General features: G+C 43.5%; 1 protein-coding gene across 1 annotated transcript in view; it reads right to left on the reverse strand.

Annotated features, from left to right (window-relative positions):
- LOC145393722 (uncharacterized) overlaps positions 1–27,098 on the reverse strand; it is an 848,279-nt gene extending 821,181 nt beyond the window's left edge. The window contains exons 1-5 of the mRNA XM_080267765.1: positions 27,077–27,098; positions 26,827–27,038; positions 21,519–21,704; positions 20,675–20,827; positions 8,860–9,049 (exon numbers count right to left, since the gene is read on the reverse strand). Coding sequence (XP_080123891.1) covers positions 8,860–9,049; positions 20,675–20,827; positions 21,519–21,704; positions 26,827–27,038; positions 27,077–27,098 — 763 coding nt within the window. The remainder of the gene's footprint in view (positions 1–8,859; positions 9,050–20,674; positions 20,828–21,518; positions 21,705–26,826; positions 27,039–27,076) is intronic.
- Positions 27,099–27,353: the final 255 nt, after the last annotated feature.

Here is a 27,353-nt window from a genome sequence, read left to right on the forward strand (position 1 = left end):
GGTGGCACCTTTTCCAGTTTGTGGGGGCTCCTACTGATAAGCATGATGGGTATTACAGCCCTACCCTCATATTTTCTTAAAAACAGAAAACAGTTGTAACCCATGGGGACTAGCGCATTTCAGTTCATCCTCTTCCTTTTAGTCTGTGTGTGTGTTTTTATATTACTATTACCTCAAGTTTTGACTGTAGTATTTTAACCCCTCAACCGCGGGGCGTCACTTTCGTGACGCTCGGGCGCAATGGATCATACCGCTGGGCATCACTTTTGTGATTCTGTTATTTTGAATTCGCCTGAGCTTTCAAGTGGTGGCTTGTATCATCTATCAGTACTGCCAGTGTCCAACAACAATCAGCGCTGCTAATGTCATCTGTACTCCCATCCATTGTTGACAATTTAGCCATTTTTCCCCATTCTTGACTCCCCTCCCTACCTCCCCTCCATTATCCTCTCCTCTCGCCTGCCCAGCCACGATGCTCTGAGCAAATCTTCCCCGGATTTTTCCACTGATTTCATCCACTGAAATGAGCTCTACGCCCTATTCTTCTACTATCTATGTATCTATCTATTGCCAGACGCCTTAATCCTGTTCAGGGTGGCCACAAACAAATCGCCTCCACGTTGCCCTGTCCCCCGCCATTTCACTGCCTTGCTCTCAACTCACATTTAGAGAAATGTATGGCTTTATGAGAAAAGAGGTAGCGTGATTATAGAGAGGGCGTGAGTAGTTGGATATTAGCACACCTTGCAGGCCACTCAACCTCGTCTGTACCACTCCTTGGAGGATAGCAAAATTCAGACTCAAAATGACAAACTAAGATTTACTAAGTATTAAGAACTGAGATACAGATTACTCTTCAAACTGGAATTGACACCAAACAAAATATAATGAGGATCTATATCACCAGAAATGAGAATCTTTGCAAAACTAAAGTCTATCTATCTGTCTATTGCCAGACGTCTCAATCCCATTCAGGGCGGCTGCAAACAAATTGCCTCCACGTCGCCCTGTCCCCCGCCATTTCACTGCCCCGCTCCCAACTCACACCCCCCTCTCTCATATACCTCTCCACCCCATCCCTCCACCTCATCCTCGGACTTCCCCTCCCTCTCCCCCCCTCCACCTCACTCACATAAACTCTCTTTGTCAGTCTTTCACCCTCCATCCTCTCCACATGGCCAAACCACCTCAGTGTATTCCTCATAAACGCTTCCTATCACATCCACATCCACACCACAATGCTCCTTTATATCCGCATCTGTCAACCTATCTCTCCATGTGACTCCACAGGCTCCTCTTAAATAACTCATTTCCACTGCTCTCACTCTTGACTTGTGTCCTTCCAACAACGTCCAAGCTTCACTTCCATACATTAGAGTTGGTATCACAATACTGTCATGTAGTAACTTTTTCACTTCCATGCTCACTTCCCTGTTTCTTATCACTGCTTTCAGGAAACCAGCAACCTTTCTTCCCTGCTGTACTCTTTCAAGCACTTCACCCTCCAAACCTCCATCCTTACTCATCACACTACCCAAGTACTTAAACGTACTCACATTTTCCAATTCCTCACCATCCAACCTCGCTATACATTCACTGACTTCACCTCTCTCAAAGACCATCACTTTACTCTTCCCTTCATTCACCTTTAGATTCCGTTTCTTACACACTCTCCCAAACTCATCCACCAAGCCTTGCAGCTCTCCTTCGTCTTCACTCAACAACACAGTATCATCTGCAAAACAACAGTACAGGGAGTTTCCAAACACTACCCTCTCTCACCAGGGCCACTCCAACATCCACTACCCTACCTTGTTCCTCTTTTATTACCCCATCCATGTACAGATTGAACAACCATGGAGACATGACACATTCCTGTTTCAACCCAACCTTCAAAGAGACAAATTCACTCAGTTCACCATCCACACGCACTGCAGCCTTCGCACCATCATACATACTCTTCACAGCATTCAACAACTTCCCATCTACTCCATATATTTTTAATACTTTCCAAAATCCTTGTCTATCCACCCTGTCATATGCTTTCTCCAAATCCATGAAAGCCACATACAACTTCTTTCCCTTTTCAAGAACCTTTTCCACTAAAGATCTAAGAATGAATATCTGATCTACACAACCTCTTCCCTTCCTAAAGGCTCCCTGTTCTTCTCCAACTAATTCCTCTGTACTTTCTCTAACTCTGTCAATAAGTATCCTACCATACACTTTTCCTATTACACTAAGAAGACAAATGCCCTTATGATTACCACACACTTCTTTTTCCCTTTATCCTTTGTACAAGGGAATAATTATACCTGACTTCCAATCTTCCAGGACTGTACCTTCCTCCCAGGTCAATCTGCACACCTTCCACATCCACTCTACTATTATCTCTCCCCCATGCTTCAGCATTTCACCACACACTTCATCAATTCCTGGGGCTTTCCCCAATTTAACTTTCTTCATTGCTTCCACAACTTCTATCCTACTGATTTCTTTCTCTCTTCTCACCTCCCTTCTTCTCCCAGCCATTCCCCAGCCACTTACAGTCGCATTACTTCCATCCTCTATGTTCAACAATTCCTTAAAAGTGTTCTCTCCATCTGCTCACTTTTTCTCCCCTCTCCAATAGTAATCTAACATTTTTATCTTTCACTCCCCTGCTAACTTCACTTCCACCCTGTCTTACTTTCTTCACCTCTTTCCAGAACATTTTCTTACATCCCTCCACTTTACACTCAAATTCCTTCCAAATTCCTCATCCACTCTCTTCTTACTCTCTCTTACTAATCTTTTCACCTCTCTCTTTCTTTCTACATATAACTCTCTCTTCCGCCTCTCAACTTCTTCCATGCCCCTATTTCTCATCCATTCATTGTATGCTTTCTTCTTTTGTGCCACAGCCTGTCTCATCTCTTCATTCCACCATGCTGTTCGTTGCACCCCCCTCCATCTTCTCTTCATCCCACACACCACATCACATGCTGCACATATTTCTTCTGTGAATATCCTGCACACACCTTCCATGTCCCCCATCTGCTCCAGTTCATATTTACCCAATCATTCCTCCACTTCCCTCTTATATTCTGCCTTTTTCTCATACAAAATAATATATATAAAAAAGAAATAAGGTAACTGATTGTGCCATACTGTACACCTGGAATTGGCTAATTATCGCCTGGCAACACCCCACGTGCACTCGTTTGGTAATTTTCCCTGGTAATTTCCCTTTGAAATAAGCTGTATGATCTATTCTCATAATAAAAATATATATAAGAAAGGAAGGGAGAAGCCTAAGTGATATTTACATTCACCTGGAACTACCTAATTTATTATGTACTGTCTAGATTTCCTACCAATCATTTCATAGCATATAAATTAGCAGCTGTCACCACACTGACATTGTTAACCCTTGGCCGCCCATATACGCCGCGTCATTCAGTTCCTTGTCGTCCTCTGAGGTGAAATCATGTCGCACTCGCGCCCCGCCATTTCCGCCGCTTCTGCGCCCACTGCAAAGGGCCCTGTGACGTCTACCCCTACTAAACCTCGTGTGGGAAGCAGTAAAGGACTAAGTGACTCTGTTGTTGAACGTGAACTGGCTGAATTATCTATGATAATGATGGATAGTGACTTTGATCTTTTGGGTGAATCGTGTAATGAGCCTGGGGAGGAAATCGTGACAGAAACTGCCAGTATGAGTGCTTCAGTGTCCCAAGTTCATCCTAGCTTCAAGGGAAATGAGCCCTTCGTGCAGGAAGGGAAGAAATTTGGGAAGGGAGTGAAGAGGAGAAGGGTTAGCCCCAGAACAATGGCCCCGCATGACCCAGCCCACCATGAGTCCCGAGGTGAATCACCTCCCTGCTCTCCCAGCCCCACTTCACTAATTTCTTCCTCCTCTTCAGCAGAAATTTCTCCTGAGTCTTCGTCGTCAGTCTCTCCACCAGCACCTACAGTGAAGGCAGGCCGTAGAGGACGAGGTAAATTCCTGACTCGTCGTAAAAGTAGACTAGCATCTAGAGTAAGGGCTGCTAGTGCTACACGGCAAAATAGGGTCAGTCAGAGTGACCTTCAAACAGCCCAGTCTGCCTCACAGCCACCCTCCACCCTCACCTACCCTACACCGCCACGAGATGGAACCCTGGACGCCTTCGTGCGGACGGAAGATTCCGACTTCATCCCTGAACAACTCCAGTTTGACGAAAGTTCCTCAGGGATACAGCCTGCCTTCACACTTGACGAGGACGCTGAGTGTGTGGACTTCCTTTTGGCCTTCCTCGATGACAAAGTCATGCAGCACATATGTGATGAGACCAACAGATACGAGTCACAACGTGCTGCAAGTGGTGCAGGTGCAATGAAAATGCAACAGTGGACCGTGCTTGGAGTGCAGGAGCTGTATGTGTTCTTCGCCCTCATGCTTCTCATGCCCCATTCAAAGAAGCATGGGTTGGAAGATTACTGGTCCATGGACCCCTTACTACCCTCACCCACCTTCAATAAGTACATGGCCAGAGATCGCTTCCATAACATCATGGGAAACCTGCACTTCACCAACAACGATGTACCTTCCCAGACTGATCCACTCTGGAAGATCCGGAAGCTTCAGAACAGAATGAAGGATAAATTTATGCCATTCTTCCACCCATTTAAGAAGGTTGTCATTGATGAATCCTTGGTTCTGTTCAGAGGACGTCTGAGGTTCGTACAGTACATTCCATGCAAACGTCATCACTTTGGAATCAAGTTCTTTGTACTGTGCGACTGTAAGATGGAGTACATCCTTGATTTCGTCATCTATTCAGCCAGCCCTGTCAATTTGGACAAAACACACCCTCTTGGCTTCTCAGGCTGTGTAGTGAAAGTGCTGCTTGAAAGGTATTTTGGTGGGAATCATGTGCTGTATACTGACAACTACTATACAGCACCGAAACTTCCTAAATACCTTTCACAGCACAGCATCAGCTCCTGCTGCACTGTCAAGAACAATCATGCCAACTTCCCCAAATTCCCCAAGGCAGGAAACTCGCAGCGAGAAGACGTGCACCTACGCAAGTCTGAGAAGATGCTGGCAAGACGGTGGCATGACAAGAGGGTCGTGCACATGCTCACCACTGAACACAAGGGGGAACTGAAAGACAGTGGGAAGGTCGACCATAGGACAGGCGAACCTGTGAGGAAACCTGATGCTGTCATCAACTATACAATAATATCAACATGCAGCTGATGGACAAGTCCGACATGATGATTGGAGAGATCAACTGCCTCAGGAAGAATACTAGGTGGTACAGGAAAGTTTTTCTGCATCTCATTGACATGACGATGCTGAATGCCTTCATCCTGTACAAGATGAAGGTAAAGCCACCCAGGTCCTTCTCCCTGAGGCTGTTCGCCAGTACTTGTGTTCAGCAGCTGCTTGAGAAGTATGGTAGGATGACAGCAACAGCTCCAAGGCGCCATTCTGTTAGACTTCCTGACAGACTTGAGCGGAGGGCGTACATGGATCGCACAGACTGGTGCAAATGCCTGCCACAACGAAGAGGAAGGCTGCGATCCGCAGATGCCAGGTGTGTGCACATACCACCAGACGCACACCTAAGCACAAATGCACCTCTTTGCAGTGCGCTGAGTGCCAGGTTCCCATTTGCGTAACATGCTTCTTTGATTACCACAGCCAGAAGCAGTTCTAAAACAGAGCAAGTGGAAATGTAAATAATGTGTAAAAAATGTGTAAATAGCAAGTGAAAGCAATGGATGTAAATATGATTGAACAGTGGAACATAGTTTTATAAGATACTGCAAGTGACTGTGCATAACATAGTGTAAATAAAATAGAAGTGTAAATATTGAAAATACAATAGAAAATGTAAATAGAAATGTAAATAATTAGTAATATAAGAATATGAGTACAAATACTTCAAGTAATGACAGTGAAAGTGAAACCTTGGCTCTCCATGTAGTTTACTGAACAACAAAGCGAATGCCTGGAGTGAAAATAAACTACTATTACTGAAGGAAACTTATGGATAAATACTGTAGATATATATAAATGTAATAAAGTAATAGGAATATAAAGTGTGAGTGTGTTTATGAATAATAAATGACAGAATACCAGCGGGGAACGAGCACGGGTGGGAAGCTTGTACGCGCTCATAATTTACATTGCAATTTACATTGCTTTCACAGTGTCTTTTTTTGGAGTATGGATTCCAAACTGCTTGAAAATCATAGAATAGTGTATCTAATGATAATATCAGGCTGTGGTAATCATATTACGGGGTGTCGGGAAGTGTAAAGTGGAGACTTCGTTACCCAACTTCAGAAGTCTCCACAAGTCCTACGGTTGTCGACGAAGGCTCAACAAACATCCCAGGAGAAAGCTGAAGGTATGTGCCATATGCATATGTAATTATAATACTCTTGGGATAATACCTGATTTTTGGCAAATATTTTTAAAAAGTCAGTCGGAGCACGAATATCCCCGCGGGATGCGCAAGGAGCAGCGAAAACATCCCCGTGGTGTAGGGGTTAATGGAATTCAGTAAAATAATTTCAGGTTTTTACACTAATGACTAATCATCATGAGATCAAATTTTTGAATGTACACAGTAAAAAAAAAATAAAAAAATAAAAAAAATAAAAAAGATCAGTGCACAACATGCATGAAACATTGTGACTCCACAAAACAAAGGACACTAAAATATTAGTGGCTGACCCACCACATATTGGTAACCCTGTTGTTAGGTGCATGCCATATAATGTCAGCCGGCGAATGTATATAACAGGCATTGGATCCCCTGTGAACTGATACTTTTCTTACCCTGTGTACATTTCTTGCTTTTTAGATATGGCTCTTAAGATAGAATACGATATTTCTGAAATATCAGCCAATAAAGATCCTACTATTGCCATGAGGTTCGTGTTCTGCTTGGTGATCCTGTTCCAATCAAGACACATATTTTGAGGTGGGTAGTTTTTGGTATTACTGCTTAACCCTGATTCGTCAGACCAAGCAGACCAGTCAACCAAAGGTCAGCAAATGCTTCTGAGGGGGCTGTCCCACAGGTAAAGTACAGTGTATACACTGTGTGAGGAACTGGTACCCCCTTGTGACTGAGAGTGCCTCACCAGTGATGGACCAGATTCCTTCCCACAGCTTGGTGCAGGGAAATATGAGAAAGTTTGGCTCCTGCTGAGGATACTGCAGGTGCCCTACCTAGGGTGCACAGTGCCACCAGATACAGGCTCCTCATAAGTGCCTTAGGCCTTAGGTATGGGCAAAAGGGAGTACACACATGCACTTGCATGCACACACGCATGCACGCACTCACACGCACACATGCATGCATGCACTCACTCTCACACACACACACACACACACACACACACACACACACACACACACACACACACACACGCACACGCACACACACGCACACACACACACAAAATGATATTCACAAAAATCATCAATGGACCTCAAGTTACCATTCCAGAACAATATGAATCAAACCTCAATGTGTAACACAGCAATGAAGGTTCTGTCTTTGCTCACCCACATTTCCCTGATACATAGCTACCAGGATTTGAATCTTGTTGTGCAAAATGAACTAGAAAGTACTGAGGGAGCACATATCTCCAAGACCAAAAAAATTTTTGATTTACAGCTGTAATTTCCCTTTCCTACCAAACAAATACTTTGCAGTCTAACACAGTCAAATAATTCTATGGTCTTAGTCAGTCCTGTTACACAATTTAAACGGGTGAATACCTCCGCCAGTGTCAATAAAACTTATTATTTGTTCAGCATCTGAATCTGGATCCACCTCAAAATCAAATAAACTCTTCCTTGACCCAATGACAACCTATCCCTTGATTTCAGCGAAATCCAATAGAGTAACAGCTTTTACAGATATCCTGTTTACAAACAACCGAATAGGCAAGGGTAAAACTACAACCAGTGACCAACTTCCTTGGTGGAGGTAATGACAAGGATATAATAAGTCCGTTTTAGGGTGCCTAGATAGCTCAGTTGGTAACCTGCTGTACTCACACAGTTACAATTGCGGGTTTGAATCCTTGCAATGTCTAATTTATAGTGGTAGGTGGGCGTGCTAACCATCCACTCACTCGATGTAGTGTTGCTCTCAGATGTCTGCCCTATCCTCTCCTCCCTCCATTCCTTCTGTCCTCTTCTGTCATTCTTTACCTCATTCTTTCTTCATCCTTCAGCCTATGGGTGACTTTACACTCCCTCCATTGTCTTTCTTTCCTTCATTCTTTCCTCTTCCTTCTGCCTATGGGTGACTCTACACTGAGTGACAAGCCTAATGGTTTCCTGTACACCAGGACACCATTTAGTTTGCTGCGTGGTAACCATATAACCAAATTATGGCACCTGGTGGTTTGGTGGGTAACTACAGTGCTCCAATCAGACTGAGCCGGTGAAGGTTTATATCCAAGGGGTGGTTGGGGTTTACTGTTCACGTAATGCCACTCAGGGATGAATAAGGCTGGTCACTCTCATCTTAAATATCAGGACCAAACTGCCTAGCTCTGGGCTCCTACACTCCTCATGGGGCAACGTAGGATTGGATGATGGATGGATGGATATAAGTTGCCCCTTTCACATTTGTTTTTGCTGCTAGGTCCCAGTTTATTGGAGATTAATTACCTATTAAGGTTTTACTGTTACCTGATGAGCTGTTTTGTCGGTTCCCCCAATTTGCCTTTGATAGCTGTGTGAAAAAAGCCTTGTTTTATGCAACACATCCCCTATAACAAAAGCTGCCTGGATTTGAAACTGAAAGATTCCAAGTGAAAAAAACTGAATATTACTATGCTGGAAATCTGACTCACCTTCTTCCTCCTGGGTAGCATCATATAACTGGGAGAATTCGAGGAATGTGAGGTTAAGCGAAGAGAGTGCAAAGGCTGATCCAGGGATACTCAACTGCTCCTGGCAACTAAGTGACTGCAGAATCAGCCTGTCTTCCTGGTCATCATACGTTTTTGTAATGATGTTATACTGCTGGCGACAACTCCAAGTCTGCCAAAAGAATGAAGGTAGACAAGTGCACATGCGACAATACATGAAAAAAGAAGAAGAAATGACCGTACTAAATTCATTCATTCATCATCTAATTCAGTGTTGCCCCTCATTCATTCATCATCTAATCCAGTGTTGCCCCATAAAGAGCATAGGAGCCCGGGGCTAGGCATGATGGTCCTGACATTTAAGATGACAGTGACCAGCCTCACCCATCCCTGAGTAGCATTACATGAGCAATAAACCCCAACCACCCCTTGGATATAACCCTGCACCAGCTCAATCCGACTGGAGTGTCTTATTTACCCAGCATAATAAATGGTTTCCCGGTGTAGAGGAAAACATTTGGATTGTCACTCAGTGTAGAGTCACTGTAAACACAAGAAACAGCAAAGAATGAATGATGGACAGAAGAGGAAGGAAGAAGAGACAGAAAGAAGAGAGGAAATGGCAAGCACCAGAGAGCAGCACTACATCGAATGAGTGGATGGTGAACAGCCCCACCTACCACCTCAGTACTGTACTGCATATATACAGTAGAACCTCTCTCATTCGGACTATATGGGGGGAAGGGTTGTCCGAATTAGCAGATTGTCCGGACCATCAGGGTAATCTCCAGTTCATACCAAACTCTATCTACATATGGTATGTTTGTTAATTATTAACATATGTGGCATATGTCAACCCTACGTAACCGCAAAAGATGAAAGGATACCAGTACTAAAATAACAAAACTAATCATGTACGATAGTTTTGTATTGCATAATTTACAGGTAAGGCCATGACAAGAAACTAGCCTGCATTTTAAATTGTAGTAAGTGACTAAGGCCCGTGTAGGCAAAAAAAAATAATAATTAATTAACCGTAATATTTGGAATAAAAATAAAACTTATGTAGGCAAAAAATACATTGTCATCTTTGGCATATTGATAACACTCATTTGGGCAAGAAGCTAATGTTTGATGTACAAGTAAAGCACATAAGTACAAAAAATAACCTACAGTAATCACTAAACTATCTATCTACTATCTACTGCCAGACACCATAATCCCTTAAGGGGTGGCCATTTGACTTTGAGTTATTTGTTTTAAGGGGAGGGGCACTAACCCTCCACCAACCCACTTGTTCACACGTAGGGAGCACGTATGGTTTGGTTATATGGTTACCACCCAGCGTTGTAAATGGTTTCTTGGCTTACAGGAAACCATTTGGCTTGTCACTCAATGTAAAGCCACCTGTAAAGGAAAGAAAAGCAATAAGAAGTGACAGGAAAGATGCAAGAAATAGGAAGAGAGGAGGGGAGGCACAGAAAAAGAATGATAAAGGCTAAGGAAGAAGTAGGCAGCACTACATCAAGTGAGTGGATGATGGTCGCCACCACCTACCACCACGCCACACTAAACACTGCAGAATATTCTGACCCATTTTTGTGTAAGCAAACTCCTCCTTTTAACACCTTTATTCATTACAGAAGCTACACTTACATTAAGGGGCATGGTAAGGAGGATTAACTTTTGAAATACAGCGTAAAAATATAAATGGTTGGTGAACTAGTTGATGGAACGAATGCTAGCGTGTGTTTAAACAGGCGCCCATGTTGCGACTTAGCGTGATCCAAGACTAAATGAATGACGATCGCTTTTTGCGTCGATACTGAAAATGAAAAAAACTGAATATTACTATGCTGGAAATCTGACTCACCTTCTTCCTCCTGGGTAGCATCATATAACTGGGAGAATTCGAGGAATGTGAGGTTAAGCGAAGAGAGTGCAAAGGCTGATCCAGGGATACTCAACTGCTCCTGGCAACTGCTCCTGGCAAAGTGAGTTTTATGCCAGGTACCCCTTTTTTGGATAAGGGCTAAGGCGTTGCCCCTGGGTAGAGGACTTTGGTTTGGAGCGTGTAGCATTTTCTGACCGGATGCCTTTCCTGATGTCTACCAATGACCCTTGGGTGGATTCGATCCTCCGACCCTTCGGTCAATATATATATATACAGTATACATATATATATATATATATATATATATACACACACACACACACACACACACACACACACACACAGAGTAAAACCTCACTATAACGGACTAATTGGGGCCCCAAGCCATTCTGAAAAAAGGGAAATTCTGACAAAAGTGACATCTGGATTTCTCCGTGCTAACATGAACTTTTTCCGATATATCAGACATTAGTCTGGAACGCATCAGAGGTTTTTAAACTTTTTTCACTACTACTGCAGTATTGTACTGTATTATAAATTCACTACAATAATCAAATGGTATAACACACATAATAATATGTACTGTACTATAAACTGATAAACATGTCTTTTATGTACCTTATTGTGGTGAACATTGCTTAAGTGGTTAAGCAGTCTGGATTGCTTCTGGCTTTATCGGATTTTTTTCCGATATATAAGAATTTAGTCTAGTAGCTCATCAATTCCGATAAGTGAATTTCGATCTATTGTAGTCGTTATACTGAGGTTTTGCTGTATATGTTTTCGTTTTTGTAGGCTCCAACATGCTTGCATGTGTCAGCCTTGGTCACCTAATGGCGGCTGTCCATGCTGCTCGATCTATGGCAGCCTCCCTGTTCAGTCCCTTAACCCTGAGGTCACACTTAATGACCTCATCCCAAGTCTTTTTTGGTCTACCCCTTGCAACCCCACCCCCAATATTTAGTGCTTCTCACTTTCTGAACCCAGTTATCATCACCCATCCTCTCCACATGCCCAAACCACCTCAATCTCTTCATCACAACAGCAATACACCCCAGTCCCATTCTACCTCTAAACTCTTCCAATGTAAACTCAGCCCCCTTAGGCCTTGCATGCAGGGACACACTGCACATCCACCTAATCAATGTCACTTCTGTACATCTGAGCCTGCAAATATCCTCTCCCTTTACTGCCCACATCACACAACCATACAGTATTACACTCCTAACACATGTTCCATACAAGGATCCCTTTGCACGTAGGGAAAGCCCTCTCAATGTCAGGAGGGGCAACTGCTCCCTGAACTACTTCTAACCACTTCTCACCCTAGCCACAGAGCCCCACCTCCGGCACATAACATGTCTCCGAAATAATAAAACTTTTCCACACACTCAGGAGACTCACCAGCAAGTTTAATTCTTTCACACCTGACAATCTCCACCTGCTCTCCTTGCATTGACATGCCTCACACACAAAATCAACATTATCTTGCAGTCTACCTCTAATACCGATACATCTCTTATGCACCCACTTATCACAAACACTGCACAAGATGAAATTACTTCCCACGCCCTTGTGGCAGATTGCACATGGTCTTTCTTCCTCTACTTTGACAGTACTGCCACCAACCCTAGATATCATCACTTTTGTTTTATCTGCATTTATTCTTAAGCCCTTGTGTCCCACACCATCTCCCCACTCCCAAAATCTTTTCTCCACCTCTCTATCATTTTCTGCAATTACCGGGTAACACCAAATCACCAGCATAAAACATCTCTCACGGGAGTCCATTTCTGAAGTCACGTGAGAGAGCTTCAAGTACCATGATAAACAATGAGGGACTCAAAACTGACCCCTGATGCACACCAACATTCATGGAAAACTCATCACTCAAATCTCCATTCGCTCTTACCTGGGTGTGAGCACCCACATCTATGGCCATTAACATGCTAACCAGCCACTCCTCCATCCCAAGCTTTCTCATTGCCCATTTCACCATCTCTCTAGGGACTCTGTCAAAGGCCTTCTCCAAATCAATATAAACAAAGTACAGTTCCCGTTTCTTTCCTACATATTTTTCCTGAAGCTGTCGAACAATGAATATAGTATCAGTGGTCCCCCTGCCTGGCATAATCCCAAACTGCATCTCATCAATATTCACTCATTCTCTAATCATACCTTCTAAAACTCTCTCCATTACCTTCATTATCTAATCTAAAAGCTTTATACCTCTATTACTTCCTCTTTCCTGGGAATCACCCTTCCCCTTGTACACAATTACAATTACACTCTTCAGCCAATTATCTGAGACAACACACTCATATATAATCCTATTTATCAGGTCAGTGACTAACCTCAATCCTTATCTCCAGAGGCTTTCAACATTTCAGCAGTCAACCCAGACACAGCTGCTGCCTTCCTCACCTGCATCCTGCCTATTGCCTCACTCACAGTAGCAGCGTCAATCAAAGGCCATGGGCCAAACACTGGCTCTGCTGGTTCCAAACCTGCCCTGTCCCAGTCAAACTCCTCATTCAACATCCAGCTATGATGCTCTCTCCATGCATCTTTAATATCCCCACTGTTCACCACAACCCTTCCTTTATCATTCTTCACACACTGCTCGCCCATAATATCCCGATTATCCCTCTTCATCTGATTTGCCACCTTATATGTCTTATTCTTCCTTTCCACACGAGTTAGGCTTGTCTCTGTGACTCAGACTTCGCCCTGTATACCTCTCTCCTAGCTCTATGCTTGGCAGCCAAATTTTCCTCCTTGTTACCATCCTTCTTCCATTCCCAGAAAAGCCTGCTTTTCTCTTTATTTGCAGCTTCTACACCCTCATCCCACCACCAAGTTACTTTATGTCTTGGTTGGCCTCTTGTCCAACTGCATATTGCATCAGGAACTCTCAAGGGGTTGTTCTTGAGGGCCCTGTACTGTTCATTAATACCTTTGTCAACAGCTCCCTGTTCAGCCACCACTCTCCTTATCTCACTACAGAAAGCATCCCTTACTGCTTGGTTTTCCAGCTTCCATATTTTCCTTCTAGGCACATAAGCCCTCTTTTCCATCACTCGTTCATTAAGCACCATGTCACATATCAATAATTTGTGTTGCTGCACAAACTTCTCACTTCTCATAACTTTAACACCCTTCACTAACCTCCTATCAGCCCTCCTGACCAGAAAATAATCTATCTGACTGTTATTTCCCCGAGACTCGTATGTAATCAACCTACTCTCTCTTTTCCTAAAATGTGTGTTGCATGCAATCATGTTTATTGCCTCTCCAAATTTGAGTATCTTTTCCCCTTCCACATTTCTTGTACCATATGCACATCCCCCATGTGCTCCTTCATATCGTTGAGCTACTTCACCTACATGACCATTAAGTCCCCTCCCAAAACCACTATCTCATCATCCCCCATACGTATTAAGTCATTCCAAAATCTATCCTACTCTACCTCATCCAACCCTGCCTGTGGAGCATATGTCGATATAATTACAATCCACCATTCCACCGAACAAAATTTTCACTGCTAATATCCTATCGCTTACTCTCATAACATTCATAACATATTCCACCCAATTCTCCGCAACCAACACACCCACACCCCCATATCTGTCTGTCCCCCCCTGCCAAAACAACTTATAGTAGCAATCTTTCCCAAAAATCTTTCTGGCTGATCCACCCTTGTACCGGACTTCATGCATACATGCCACACCCACCCACCTCCTACTGAATGCCTCAACGCCTTCCCCCACTCTACCCCTCAAACTTCCTACATTCCATGAACCCACTCTCATCTCCCTGGGCGATTTAATGTCCTCAAGCTTGCTTGGAAGCTTATTCTTGTACTTAGTCATAGTCGGTAATAATAAAAGGGAAGAGACATACCACAGGCCCCACCCACTGCACACTTCCAGGTCCAGGCAATGAATCTGGGACCCCATGCTCATCAGCCTTACCAGTGGCATTTGTAATGGCCTCAGGGCACCCTGAACGGACAGCTACAGGGACACCCTCCAGCCACGCCTTGGCACTGTTACTGCCTGCCATTAGGCACCCACTGATAGAGCAGCCTCCTGGGGCACTACTCCCAGGTTTGGGCCCCTCTCTATTGGGCGGATGCAGCACCCTGGAAACCGCAATGTCCTGTACCCCCTAGCACAGATTCGAGCCCCGTCTTGCCCCGAACCCACTACCTAAGCCGGTGGAACCCCCGTCACACCTCCTCCCAAAAGTCCGCCACTAGGTAGCGGGGAAAAAGTTTTCTGGCCGCATGCCCTTGCTGCCATCAACCCCTGTAATGTAGTGGTGTATGTTGTGTGATATGTAATGCGTATGTGGTGTAGTGCATAAGATAAAGGAAATGTCTGGGAGAGTATGCTGGTCTACTCTTCATGTCAGTGTCAGACTGAAAAGGTCAGCAAAAGGAGATTGTTAGGTAGCTAGTGAAACACGGGCTCCTGCTCTCCCTACCACCAACATTCCTATTCCTCTCGGGTGTACCACCCTGTTCGGCCCATGCTTCAGCCTCCTCCTCCAATATATACAGTATATATACAGTACAGTATTTATTTATGATCCACAGGTATACATGGCAAGTGATGAGAAGGGTGGGTGGTGAACTGAATGAAAGTAAGGCAATGATTGATTAAATGTGTGTGGATGAAAGGATATGAAGGTGTGTAATGGATGTAAGAGCAAATAGAGGTTGGGGGAGTGGACTTTCTGACCACCACTTCCAAGTAAGATGGAGAAACAGAAGAAGGGAAGGACAGGAGGAAGGAGTAGATGCAAGGAGAGTGGAAAGGTTACAAGAGGATGAGAAAAAGGCAGAATATAAGAGAGAAGTGGAGGAACAATTGGGTTAATATGAATTGGAGCAGATGGGGGACATCAAAGATGTGTGCAAGATACTCACAGAAGAAATATGTGCAGCATGTGAGGTGGTGTGTGGGGTGAAGAGAAGACAAAAGGGAGTGCAAGGAATAGCATGGTGGAATGAAGAGGTGAGAGAGGCTGTGGCACAAAAGAAGAAAGCATATAATGAATGGATGAGAAACAGGCATGGAAGAAGTTGACAGACGGAAGAGATAGTTATATGCAGAAAGGAAGAAAGAGGTGAAAAGATTAATATGAGAGAGTAAGAAGAGAGTGGATGAGGAATTTGGATGGAATTTGAGTGTAAAGTGAAGGGACTGTAAGAAAATGTTCTGGAAAGAGGTAAAGAGAGTTAGACAGGGTGGCAATGAAGTTAGTTAGGGAGTGAAAGATAAAAATGGTAGCTTACTAGTGGAGAAGGGAGAGAAAGTTAGCAGATGGAGAGAACACTTTAAGGAATTGTTGAACATAGAGAATGAACATCATGCGAGTACAAGTGGCTGGGATGGCTGGGAGAAGGAGGGATGTGAGAAGAGAGGATGATATCAGTAGGATGGAAGTTGTGGAAGCAATGAAGAAAGTCAAAATGGGGAAAGCCCCAGGAACTGATGGAGTGTGTGGTGAAATGCTAAAGCATGGGGAAGATAGTAGCAGAATGGATGTGGAAGATGTGCAGATTGGCCTGGGAGGAAGGTAGAGCCCCGGAGGATTGGAAGTCAGGTATAATTATTCCCTTGTACAAAGGGAAAAGGAAAAAAAGAAGTGTGTTGTAATTATAGGGGCATTTGTCTTCTTAGTGTAATACGAAAAGTACATGGTAGGATACTTATTGACAGAGTTACGGAAATAACAGAAGAATTGGTTGGAGAAGAACAAGGAGGTTTTAGGAAAGGAAGAGGTTGTGTAGATCAGATAGTCATTCTTAGATCTTTAGTGGAAAAATTTCTAGAGAAGGGAAATAAATTGTATGCGGCCTTCATGGATTTGGAGAAAGCATATGACAGGGTGGATAGGCAAGGACTGTGGAAACTATCAAGAATATATGGAGTAGATGGGAAGTTGTTGAATGCTGTGAAGAGTATGTATCAGGGTGCAAAGGCTGCAGTGCATGTGGATAGTGAACTGAGTGAATTTTTCTATTTGAAGGTTGGGTTGAAACAGGGATGTGTCATGTCTCCATGGTAGTTCAACCTGTACATGGATGGGATTATAAAAGAGATACAAGGCAGGGCAGTGGATGCTGGAGTGGCCCTAATGAGAGAGGGCAGTGTTTGGAAACTCCCTGTACTGTTGTTTGCAGATGATACTGTGTTGTTTAGTGAAGATGAAGGGAAGCTGCAAGGCTTGGTAGATGAGTTTGGGAGTGTGTATAAGAAATGGAATCTAAAGGTGAATGTAGGGAAGAGAAAAGTTATGGTCTTCAAGAGAAGTGAAGTCAGTGGATGTACAGTGAGGCAGGATGAGGAGAAAATGAAAAATGTGAATATGTTAAGTACAGTAGGCTCGCACAGTGTGTGATTCGCATTGTGCGCAAGTGACCAAAAATCATAACCAAAAACCTTGAATGCGCGAGTTTACCGCACAGAACGTGAGGCAGAGGCAAGGAGTGGCTCAAAAATGCCATTTTCTATTAGTGCGCAACCACCCCTCACACAGAGCGTCATGTGTCGTCATGTTGATGCACAGAAATTCCCGGGCATTCTACTGCGCAGCTTGGGATACAAGGGAGCGGGTGCGCCATAACAGTCCTGGCTCGTGCACTGTGCCGATCCGCTCTCTACAGCTAACCTGTCATGTACAATGTGTGGTGTTTTTTGTGCTGCTCCATCCTTGCCTGTACTTCGCCGCACCATGGCTCCAACCCCAAGAGTTAAGAAACTTCTGACGCACGCCACCATGTTAGAGATCATTAAGATGAAAGAGGAGGGTCAAGGAAACACTGCCATCGGGAGTGCCCTGGGACTGGCTGAATCTACAGTGAGAACTGTGTGGAAGAAACGTGAAGCCATAAAGACTGTAGTGAAGACGTACGGTGCCTCTGACCTAGACGGCCGTTTGCGGGTGGGAAATCGTGCTATGATATTAATGGAGCGCTATCTTGCCACCTTCATAATGAGGAAGGAAAAGGAAGGTGTTCCACTGAATGGAAGATTTATTCAGAACCAAGCCCAGCTCTTTTACAAGGAATGATCTCGCAGGTTAAAAGTGGAAAAACCTTTCAGGGCATCGGTTGGATGGCTGGACCATTTTCTCAAGTGCAAGGAACTCCGTTACGTGAAAGTGTCTGGTGAACGTGCCTCTGCCGGCGAGCTGGCCGCGAGAGACTACCCTGCGATATTTTGAGCGATTATTGAAGAGGGACAGTACACCAAGGACCAGATCTACAACATCGATGAAACGTCCTTATATTACAAGGCCATGCCCAAATCAACTTATATTGCTAAAAGACAGAAACAAGTCCTTGGTCACAAGCTCCAGAAGTGTAAGATGACGGTAATGTTCACTGTAAACCTGTCTGGGGGCCACAAGATGAGACCAGTTGTTGTACACACAGCTTCACACCCAAGGAGCTACAAAAACCTCACGAACATGGATGCAAGTGGCGTGTATTGATACAAGTCTGCAAATGGCTGGATGACTGGGAACACTATGGCAGACTGGTTAACGAGGCGGTGTGTCCCTGATGTCAGGGCCAAGTGTCGGGAACTGGGCATTCCATTTAAGATGCTCCTTGTGCTTGATAATGCACCAAGTCACCCTCCATACATTGAAGATCTGTATAAGGATTGTCGTGTTGTGTTTCTGCCGCCCCGCACGACGTCACTAGTGCAGCCACTGGATCAAGAACTAATCGCCACTGTGAAGCACTTCTACCATAAGCAAATGTATGACTACCTACGCAGGAAGACCGACACACAAGAGGAGCTTCATGCCCTACAAGAAGATCACGACGAAGATCTTGATGAGGCATCTGCTCCCGTTCCATCTCCATCAGCAGCTGTATCCCGACCTGCCACAGATGCCATGACCGTTGAGGCATTTTGGCGTAATTTTACGGTGAAGGACGCAACTGAATTTCTCCTACAAGCCTGGCACTAGAATACACCTGCAACGGTGAACCATGCGTGGCGAATGCTCGTGCCTCACTTATGCACGACCCAGGAGACGGCCATTCAACCACTGGCCAAGGCTGAGGCAGCAACATGGACAGCAGCACAAGCTGTACCAGGTTTCGAGGACGTTACATTGGCGGACATAGAAGAAGAAGTGCACACTGCTACTGAGGAACAGCCTCCCGAGGAAGTGTTGCAACGGATAGATGAGGCTGACGCAGAGCCCGACATCAGGCAGAATCAAGTTGAGCAGCCTAGCGGGATGGAAGACAGGACTGAGCTGTGTATGTCCAACATTAGAAAGATCCTTGCTGCTGTGGATAAGCTCAAGGAAAAGGTGAAGGAACAGGAAGTGAGCAACCTAAGAACGGAGGAACATCTGGTTGGTATCGACAAACTCTTCGGTTTCTACACAGACAGGCACAGGGAAGAAATAAACAGGAGAAGACAGACGCTCATAACAAGTTACACACAGCGGGCTCAAGTTGGTGAAATTGCGGAACCAGCGACACTGTCTGCTCCTGTTCCTGTTGAGGATGAAGAGGATGCAATGTCAGAAGTGTCAGCATTGGACTTTGAAGGGTTTATGGCCGAAGTGAGTGACTTTGATGCTCCTGGGGAAGGTGCTCAAGAGGAGTCTGTGGAGGGAAGTGTTGGTGCAGTGGGAGGTGCGGTGGAGAGTGCAGCACTGTAAGTGTTGCCGCGCCTCGGAACCCCTGTTATTTAAGGTCATCAGGCCTGTTGTCTACTGTTGTTAAGGTGACTACCCATATTTTTGTTACTGTAGCTCTATCTGTACACAATGTCTGAAAAATATGACCTTTATTATGTCTCTAAGGGCCAAAAAAATGTCCAGGTATGAGGGGGTACCGCCCATATGTAATTATTCCCATATGATTATGTATTCCCAGTACGCGAATTCCCAGTGCATGAGGTCGTGGACCGCCCAATCTCTCGCGCACTGTGTGAGCCTACTGTACTTAAGTAGTTTGATGAGTAAGGATGGAAGTTTGGAGGGTGAAGTGCTTGAAAGGGTACAGCAAGGAAGAAAGGTTGCTGGTTCCTTGAAAGCAGTGATAAGAAACAGGGAAGTGAGCATGGAAGAGAAAAAGTTACTACATGACAGTATTGTGATACCAACCCTAAAGGCATGGAAGTGAAGCTTGGACGTTGTTGGAGGGACAGGGCGAGAGCTGTGGAAATGAGTTATTTGAGAGGAGCATGTGGGGTCACATGCAGAGACAGATTGATAAATGAGGATATGAAGGAGTGTTGTGGTGTGGATGTGGATGTGATAGGAAACATTAGGAGAAACACACTGAGGTGGTTTGGCCAAGTGGAGAGGATGGAGAGTAAGAGACTGATGAGGAGAGAGTATGTGAGTGAGGTGGAGGGTGACAGGGGGAGGGGGAGGCCAAGGATGAGATGGAGGGATGGAGCGGAGAGGTATATGAGAGAGGGTGGGGGGGATGAGTTGGGAGCAGGGCAGTGAAATGGCGGGAGACAGGGTGACGTGGAGGCGATTTGTTTGTGGCCACACCATCTGGGATTACAGCGTCTTGCAATAGATAGATAGATAGATAGATATTTATGTACTGTAGTATTATTACACAGGTAAATGAAGAAACCAGAAAAGTAGAATAACCGATAGCTATCTAACAACCTAACTCTAATGGCATATTTTCATTTTACTGTTTTCTTACTAACTCTCAATTATATTTGACTTTTCAAACTGCAAGAGTTAGATATAGCCTTCATTAACTCCTTGAATATGAGACAGGTAATTCAAGTTGAATAAGATCATCTGATGGTTGTAAGAATCAATTCACAGAATATGTTACTTGACTCAAGGCATTATGCTGAAAATAAATAATAAGTAGAACCCATAGATACTTACAGCATTACTAGTGATGGCTGACAGTGGTGTGGAGTGAGTGTGAGTGTATGCTGAGCTGCAGGCAGACAAATCTCGTGTTTTGATCACTTCATGTCCACCTGGCCATACTTCATCTAGCTGATACTGTGTCGCACATTCCCCTAGATGGTCACTCTAATTTGGAATACAGTATACAACAAGTTAAGAACACTCACAGAGTGCATACCTCCACCAACGACTAAACCAGGCCACCACCAAAATTTAATCAACTCTTCCTCAGCCCATAGCTCACATATCCACAAAATTTCATTAAAATACACCTATCATTTTTTGAGGTATCTTGTGGACAAACAAACAAAAAAGTCCTGAACCAGGACCCAAACTCAGATCACCACCAAAATTAACTCTTCTTTGGCTCATGATCCACATATCAACGAAACACAACTGAAATCCATCAATAACTTTTGAGATATCTTGTGGACAAACAAACATACAGACAAACAGGATTGAATGCATAACTTCCTCCAACTTCATTGGTAAAGGTAATAACAATAACATTCAAGCATAATGGCTGTAATTTACATAAACTATGATACACACAAAAAAAAAAAAAAAAAAAAAAAAAAAAAAAAAGTATAGCCAGGAACAAAAGTTCACCTACTATTTCAGTGTATCTTCACACTTGGGGTATGTCCATCACTCTTCCTCCCCAAAGCATCATAACAAAGAGAATCAGCTGAGGGAAGTGAAACACAGGAAGCCTCTTTCAGCTTAGGACTACAGTATTAGCCAGCAGAGGGAAGTGAGAAGTGGTGAGCTATTAGGTGAACTCTACGCAATGCTACTGATATAACCATCTGCTTACCCCAGTCACGATGGCACCCAAAGGGCTAAGATTCGGGACAGAATTAAGAGCAGCTGAAGCAAGGCTGCGGGCAAGGGCATGATGACTGGATGCATACTGAGACACCACCTGGCCCCTTCCACACACTGCCTCCACCTGCTCTCCTCTCACTCTTACCCATGTCTCAACCTTTTTTTCACTAGTCTCCTGCAAGAGGGTCAAAGCTTCACCTTGTGATCATCATATCATTATCATCATCATCATCATCATCATATCTGACACCCTGCTTCCTCCTGCAAAACCCCATCCCTATCATAATAGGGTATGACTACAACAAAAGTACCTCCAGGCTACTTTGTCCTCACATAACCTTCCCACTCTCCCAAATACTTTCTCTTTCTGTTCTCACCACCGTACTGCTCCACTCTCTTCATCCATATTTTGTCACTTTTAACCCCTTCAATCCAATGATGTACAGTCTCACCAAAAAGTATCCAAACACCTGGGCACGATGGATGTGAATGAGCAGAACTCGGAGTATCATCCTGGAATGGCTAGCATGCCTGATTTAGAAATGACTCATTCTGAGGCCAATGCACTAGTGTATGTTGCACTGGCGTATGATGTAGTAACTATTACTGAGAGAGGCACACACAAGGAGAGCTGTTTTCAGATTTTGCAATCATATATTTCAAAACGCATGGTGCTTACAGCGTTCGGATACTTTATGGTGAGACTGTACTGAATATAGCATTTTGTTTCATTCTAGCTACTTCCAGAGTTTTATCCATTTTAGGGGAAATTTTCTTCCATAGATACTGGCTGCAGTGGTTCTCTTCATTACAAGGCAACTCTACTAAGTTCAGTGAAACTGCTTGGTTGAAGATGCAATAAATTTAAAATGTCTTCATCTCTCCGTATTAAATGCAGAGCTGTAACAATGATGCAAATATAGAAGAAATGCTATGGAAAGGACATACACTACCTACAAATATGGCTACAGATTACAAGTGATGCTTTGAATGGTCAATGAAAAAGCATCATCATCATCATCATCATCATCATCATCATCCTTTCCCACCCTAGGGCAGGGTGAGGAGTAGCAACATCCAGACAGCTGAAGTTTGCCCAATCCAATGGGCCATGCTTCTATTCACTCATCATTCATGCTCCTGGAATCCTGGCTCTATCTGATACACCAAAAAAACTTTCACCACATTCTGTAGCGTCACATACACATATCCGATAATGTCAATCCGAATACTGTCACGTTAAAAAGGGGTGCCAAATCCCTGATCATGCACTTCTTCTCATAACATTCATCCAGCCAGCTCGATCTCGTCAGTCCCCTGGCCTCACCGACTTCCATAACTCTCTTCCTCACACACTCTTCCACCATTTTCCTCCAGCTTCTCCTTGGCCTACCTCGTCTCTTTCCTCCTTCAAATTCACTCTGATATACCAATCTATTGTCATCCATTCTCTCCATGTGACCATACCGTCTTAGTACTCTCTCTTTGATTCTGGTGTCCACAGACTTCCTCACTCTGCATCTTTCATGAATCACTTTATTTCATATCCTATCCACTCTCTGTACTCCACATACATTCCTCAGCAGTCCCAGCTCCACTGCTCTCACTCTTGACTTTTCATTTTCATGCCACACCATAGTCTCACATCCATATATTAAAGTTGGCTCTAACACTCCTTCATGAAAGCCTCGTGCAGCTGCAACACTCAAGCCTCTGTTTCTTATCAAGGCCTTTATAGCACCAGCTACTTTCCTTCCTCATGTCACTCTACTCTTCACTTCTTTTGCACATTTTCCTCTCTTATCTATCACTGTACCCAGGTACTTGAACTCTCTCACCAATTCCAGTCTCTCTCCATTCACTGTAACATCTCACTGGGAGTCACCTTCTCTCTCGATTACCATCACTTAACTCTTTTCTACATTTACTCACAAGGCACAACGCTCACAGACAGCAGCAAAGCTCTGCACTATTTACCAAGTTCTTGCCGGGTATTTGCAAATAGTACTGCATCATCGGCGTACAACAAATTTGAGATATTCCATCCATCACCATTCATTACCAATGTCATCCCTCTCTCCATTACTTGTGTTTTTACTTCTCTCATCACCCCATCCACATGTATTGAAATCATACTGAAATAAAACTAAGGGTATAATTCTTCTTAGTTTGGTATAAAAGGGAGTATGAGCTCTAAAATGTTGAGAACTATGTCCAACACAAAACTGTGAAAGGTACATATCCTTTAGTCCTGAAAGAGCATTCCTATTAGGTAAATGTCTATATCAGCACACTCCTGGGCCAGAACCCACAAATAAACTTACAATCAACTCTCTTCTGTAACTCAGGTTTATTTCTTTATGGAAAAACTAATCTCATTTATAATAAAAAATATCATTAATTCAGTTTTGCAAGAAGGCCAAGGAAGAGAGAGTGCAGAAACTTCTATATCTCAGGTTCCTCCTGTAAAAACTCATGATTATGACTAGGAACTGATCATTAGTTTTGTGTATGCAGACTCAGAGGCACAATATGCAGTCATCTTTAAAATACTGCTCAGCATATGATTAATTACACAATACATTTCACAATCTAAATCACATACAGCATATTAAGAGGAAAACAAAAAATTGGAATTGCAAACAGTGCTGAGTGAAACTGGTTGTACATTCATTTACTTATCACTTCTCAAAATTCTTGGTTCTACTATATAAGCCAAACAAGCTAATCAACACTGTGTTTTATATGTTTGTGGGATATATACCATTCTGTTGACTCACTCTTTGTCATACACATCTCCACATTTGGCTATTTTATCACGTCCATCTTTCATTATTTTACTTCCTCAACTTCCATACCTCATTTACTCTTGTCCTCAACCTCACTCATAAAAGTCCTCTTCACCACCATACCTGGCACTAGAAAGGGATACCTTTCTGTAATGATGTCAATGTACCTGGACAGAGGACCTGCCCAGATGGATGAACATCCTTCAACTCCCTCTCAACTCTCAAAATGATGCTGGTGGGGTGTGGTATTTGTTTCCTGTGGTCCACTGGGTTCACATCTAGATGAGCCTAAGGTTGAAACTACTACTACTACTGCTACTACCAATACCATCTATCCACTCTGCATGACCATACCATCAAAACACATTCTTTTTCATCCTTTGATCAACAGATTTCCTTAACATACATTTTATACATATCTCTCTACTGTACTGTTCTACTCAACCTGCACACTTCACATAATGTGCTTAACCCCTTCACCACAATGACATACCCTGTATGTCATTTCTAGGCTATACGAGCATGTGAGGACATACCCAGGACGTCAAAGGTCAATGCTTTACTATGGGGCTAGCAGAGGGCTTCCTAGTTCCTCCTACTGCTACTACTCAGACAGGGTGCTGGTGAGAGGATAAGCTTGTGGTGAAAGGGTTAACTGTCTACATCTACTATACAGGCAACCCCCACTATTAGCGGGTTCACATATTTGCAGATTTTTCTGGGATATTATTTCAAGTTATTTCCTGCTTTTCCCACAGCATCAGCTATTCCTAGTGTTTCATAAGACATTTTTTTTTTTTTTTTGCATGTTTTTTGTGAGAAATACTGTTCTATACAGTTAAACTGCAGTTACCTTATATAGGTACATTATGTGCTGTTCAACACACTGCAAACTCTCATCAGCATTGCATGGTGAGTACAAGGGCATGTGTATCATCTGTACTGTCTTTTTAGGAAGTATTAATGTGCCATAAAATGCATTTACTGGTGTTATTGTGGGTTTGTTTTCAGGTCCCAAAAATGGTTTTTAAGATCTTGTGCACACTGCCGTAGGAGTCTGTGGCAGTCAACAGCAACAAAATTACCCTAAATTCTTATAACCATACCCATTAACTTCTTTACTAAAAAAGTATTGTATGCAGTAGTACAATATAGATGTTTTATTCTGGTTTCAGGTCCCTAAAATAGTTCTTAGGGGCTTACAGGAGCACTCTGATACTATATGGGCACTGTCTGGGGGAAGTGTCCAAAATTCACAGATCTCCCCCCCATTCACAGGAGTCTGTGTCCCTTAACCCAAGCGAATATGGAGGCAGACCTGTATTCACTATTCATGTATTATTCCATACTCATGCCATTTGCAAAGTTTCACATCAATGTTGCATGTCAATCCATTGGTGCCCATAGTCCTTAAAAAAAATGGGAATTATTAGTATGCATTGTCAAAAGTTGACAATGGGGAACAGGAGGAAACCCCTAGGTATGAACCTATAAGCTTCACAACTATGAGCTAATAGGGAGAAAGCATTATGATAAGTGCCCCTCCAGCAAAATCCCCTACACAGAAATCCTGGACACTAATGGATTAAAAAGGCTACAGTAGTAGTATTAGCAGTGCAACCCTGGTCTGTTTGGCCAACCAGACCCATTAACCAAAGGCAAACAATCACCCCTGCAAGACTGTCTGTGTAGCGAACTAATGTTCCTTAGCAAAGGACATCGCTTCACCACTGCGAGGTAAGGGGAAGAGTGTGGAGCTTTGATTCCTGGATGGACACCGCAATTGCATCTCTCCACCCAGTTAAGTGGGACAACATAGAAGGCTCCACATCACCCTGTTATTTAGCTACATTGTTCCTACCCAGCATTGTGAATGGCTTCCTGGGTTACAGGAAACCACTGGCTTGTCACTCAGTGTAGAATCACCTAACAAGAAATAGGCAGCACTCCATCATGCGAGTGGATGGAAGTCACCATCACCTACAGTGAAGTACTAACACATCTTCATGCAGTATTATTGCAGCTTTTATTCAGACCTCTATATTCTGTATCAAAGCCTCCACAGCACCGGTCACTTATATTTCTTTCTAGGTTACAGGAAACCATTAGGCTTGTCACTCACTGTCAAATCACCTAAAATGAAGTACACAGCACTCCATCAAGTGAGTGGATAAAGGTCATCATCACCTACAGTGATGTACTAACACATCTTCATGCAGCATTACCATACTGCAGCTTCTACTCAGACCTCTATAGTCTGTATCATAGTCTTCCTAGTACCAGTCACTTATATTTCTTTGAACCACCTTTACTTTTCTATCAGAGCACATAAGCACTGAATTTTGCATCTGTTATCTATGTACTGTACAATCTACACACTCACTTCTGTGATACAATCTCCATAATCCTTAATTATAGGTGCTTATTACAAAAGCTTTAATTTACTTTACACATACTGTACTGTATGCACATTCCCTCTCCAACATACATACTTCCTTAAGTGCCCACCTGAGACCAGTCACTGAAGGATACATTGCTGAGAGAGATCTTGAGTGTGCAAGGTGATACTCGAGTGAAGAGTGCATGTCCATCCAGAGTGGCTCCCGTGGTTCTTAGAGTGTGATTATGAGGATCCTGGGAAGGGGGTCCATGTAGTTCCCACCATCCTCCAAGCTGGTATACCAAGGTTTCCCCATGTGGAAGGTGAGACAGGCTACTACCTGAAAATAATACAACACAGTATTGGGCAGCACCTTACTGGTCTCAAACTGATACAGCATTTCAATACTGGTTTGAAAAAAAATATGAATCTATAAAATAAAAGTACAGTAAAAGTCCTGTAATCCGAATCACAGGAAACCAAGGGTCTTTCGGACTATTGGGAGGGACCTTTGAAAACATTAGAAACATGTACTGTACATAATGAAATAAACACTTAAAATAATATGGGTTATTGTTTTAGACACAAGAAATGCATAGAAGTGTTGCTGAATAGTTGTAGGAAGGTACATCCATGTCCAAGCCAGATAAATCTT

Source organism: Coenobita brevimanus, chromosome 25 (genome assembly GCF_032717465.1).
Source record: "Coenobita brevimanus isolate Jiangsu-jjx chromosome 25, ASM3271746v2, whole genome shotgun sequence".
NCBI classification, from domain to species: Eukaryota; Metazoa; Arthropoda; class Malacostraca; order Decapoda; family Coenobitidae; genus Coenobita; species Coenobita brevimanus.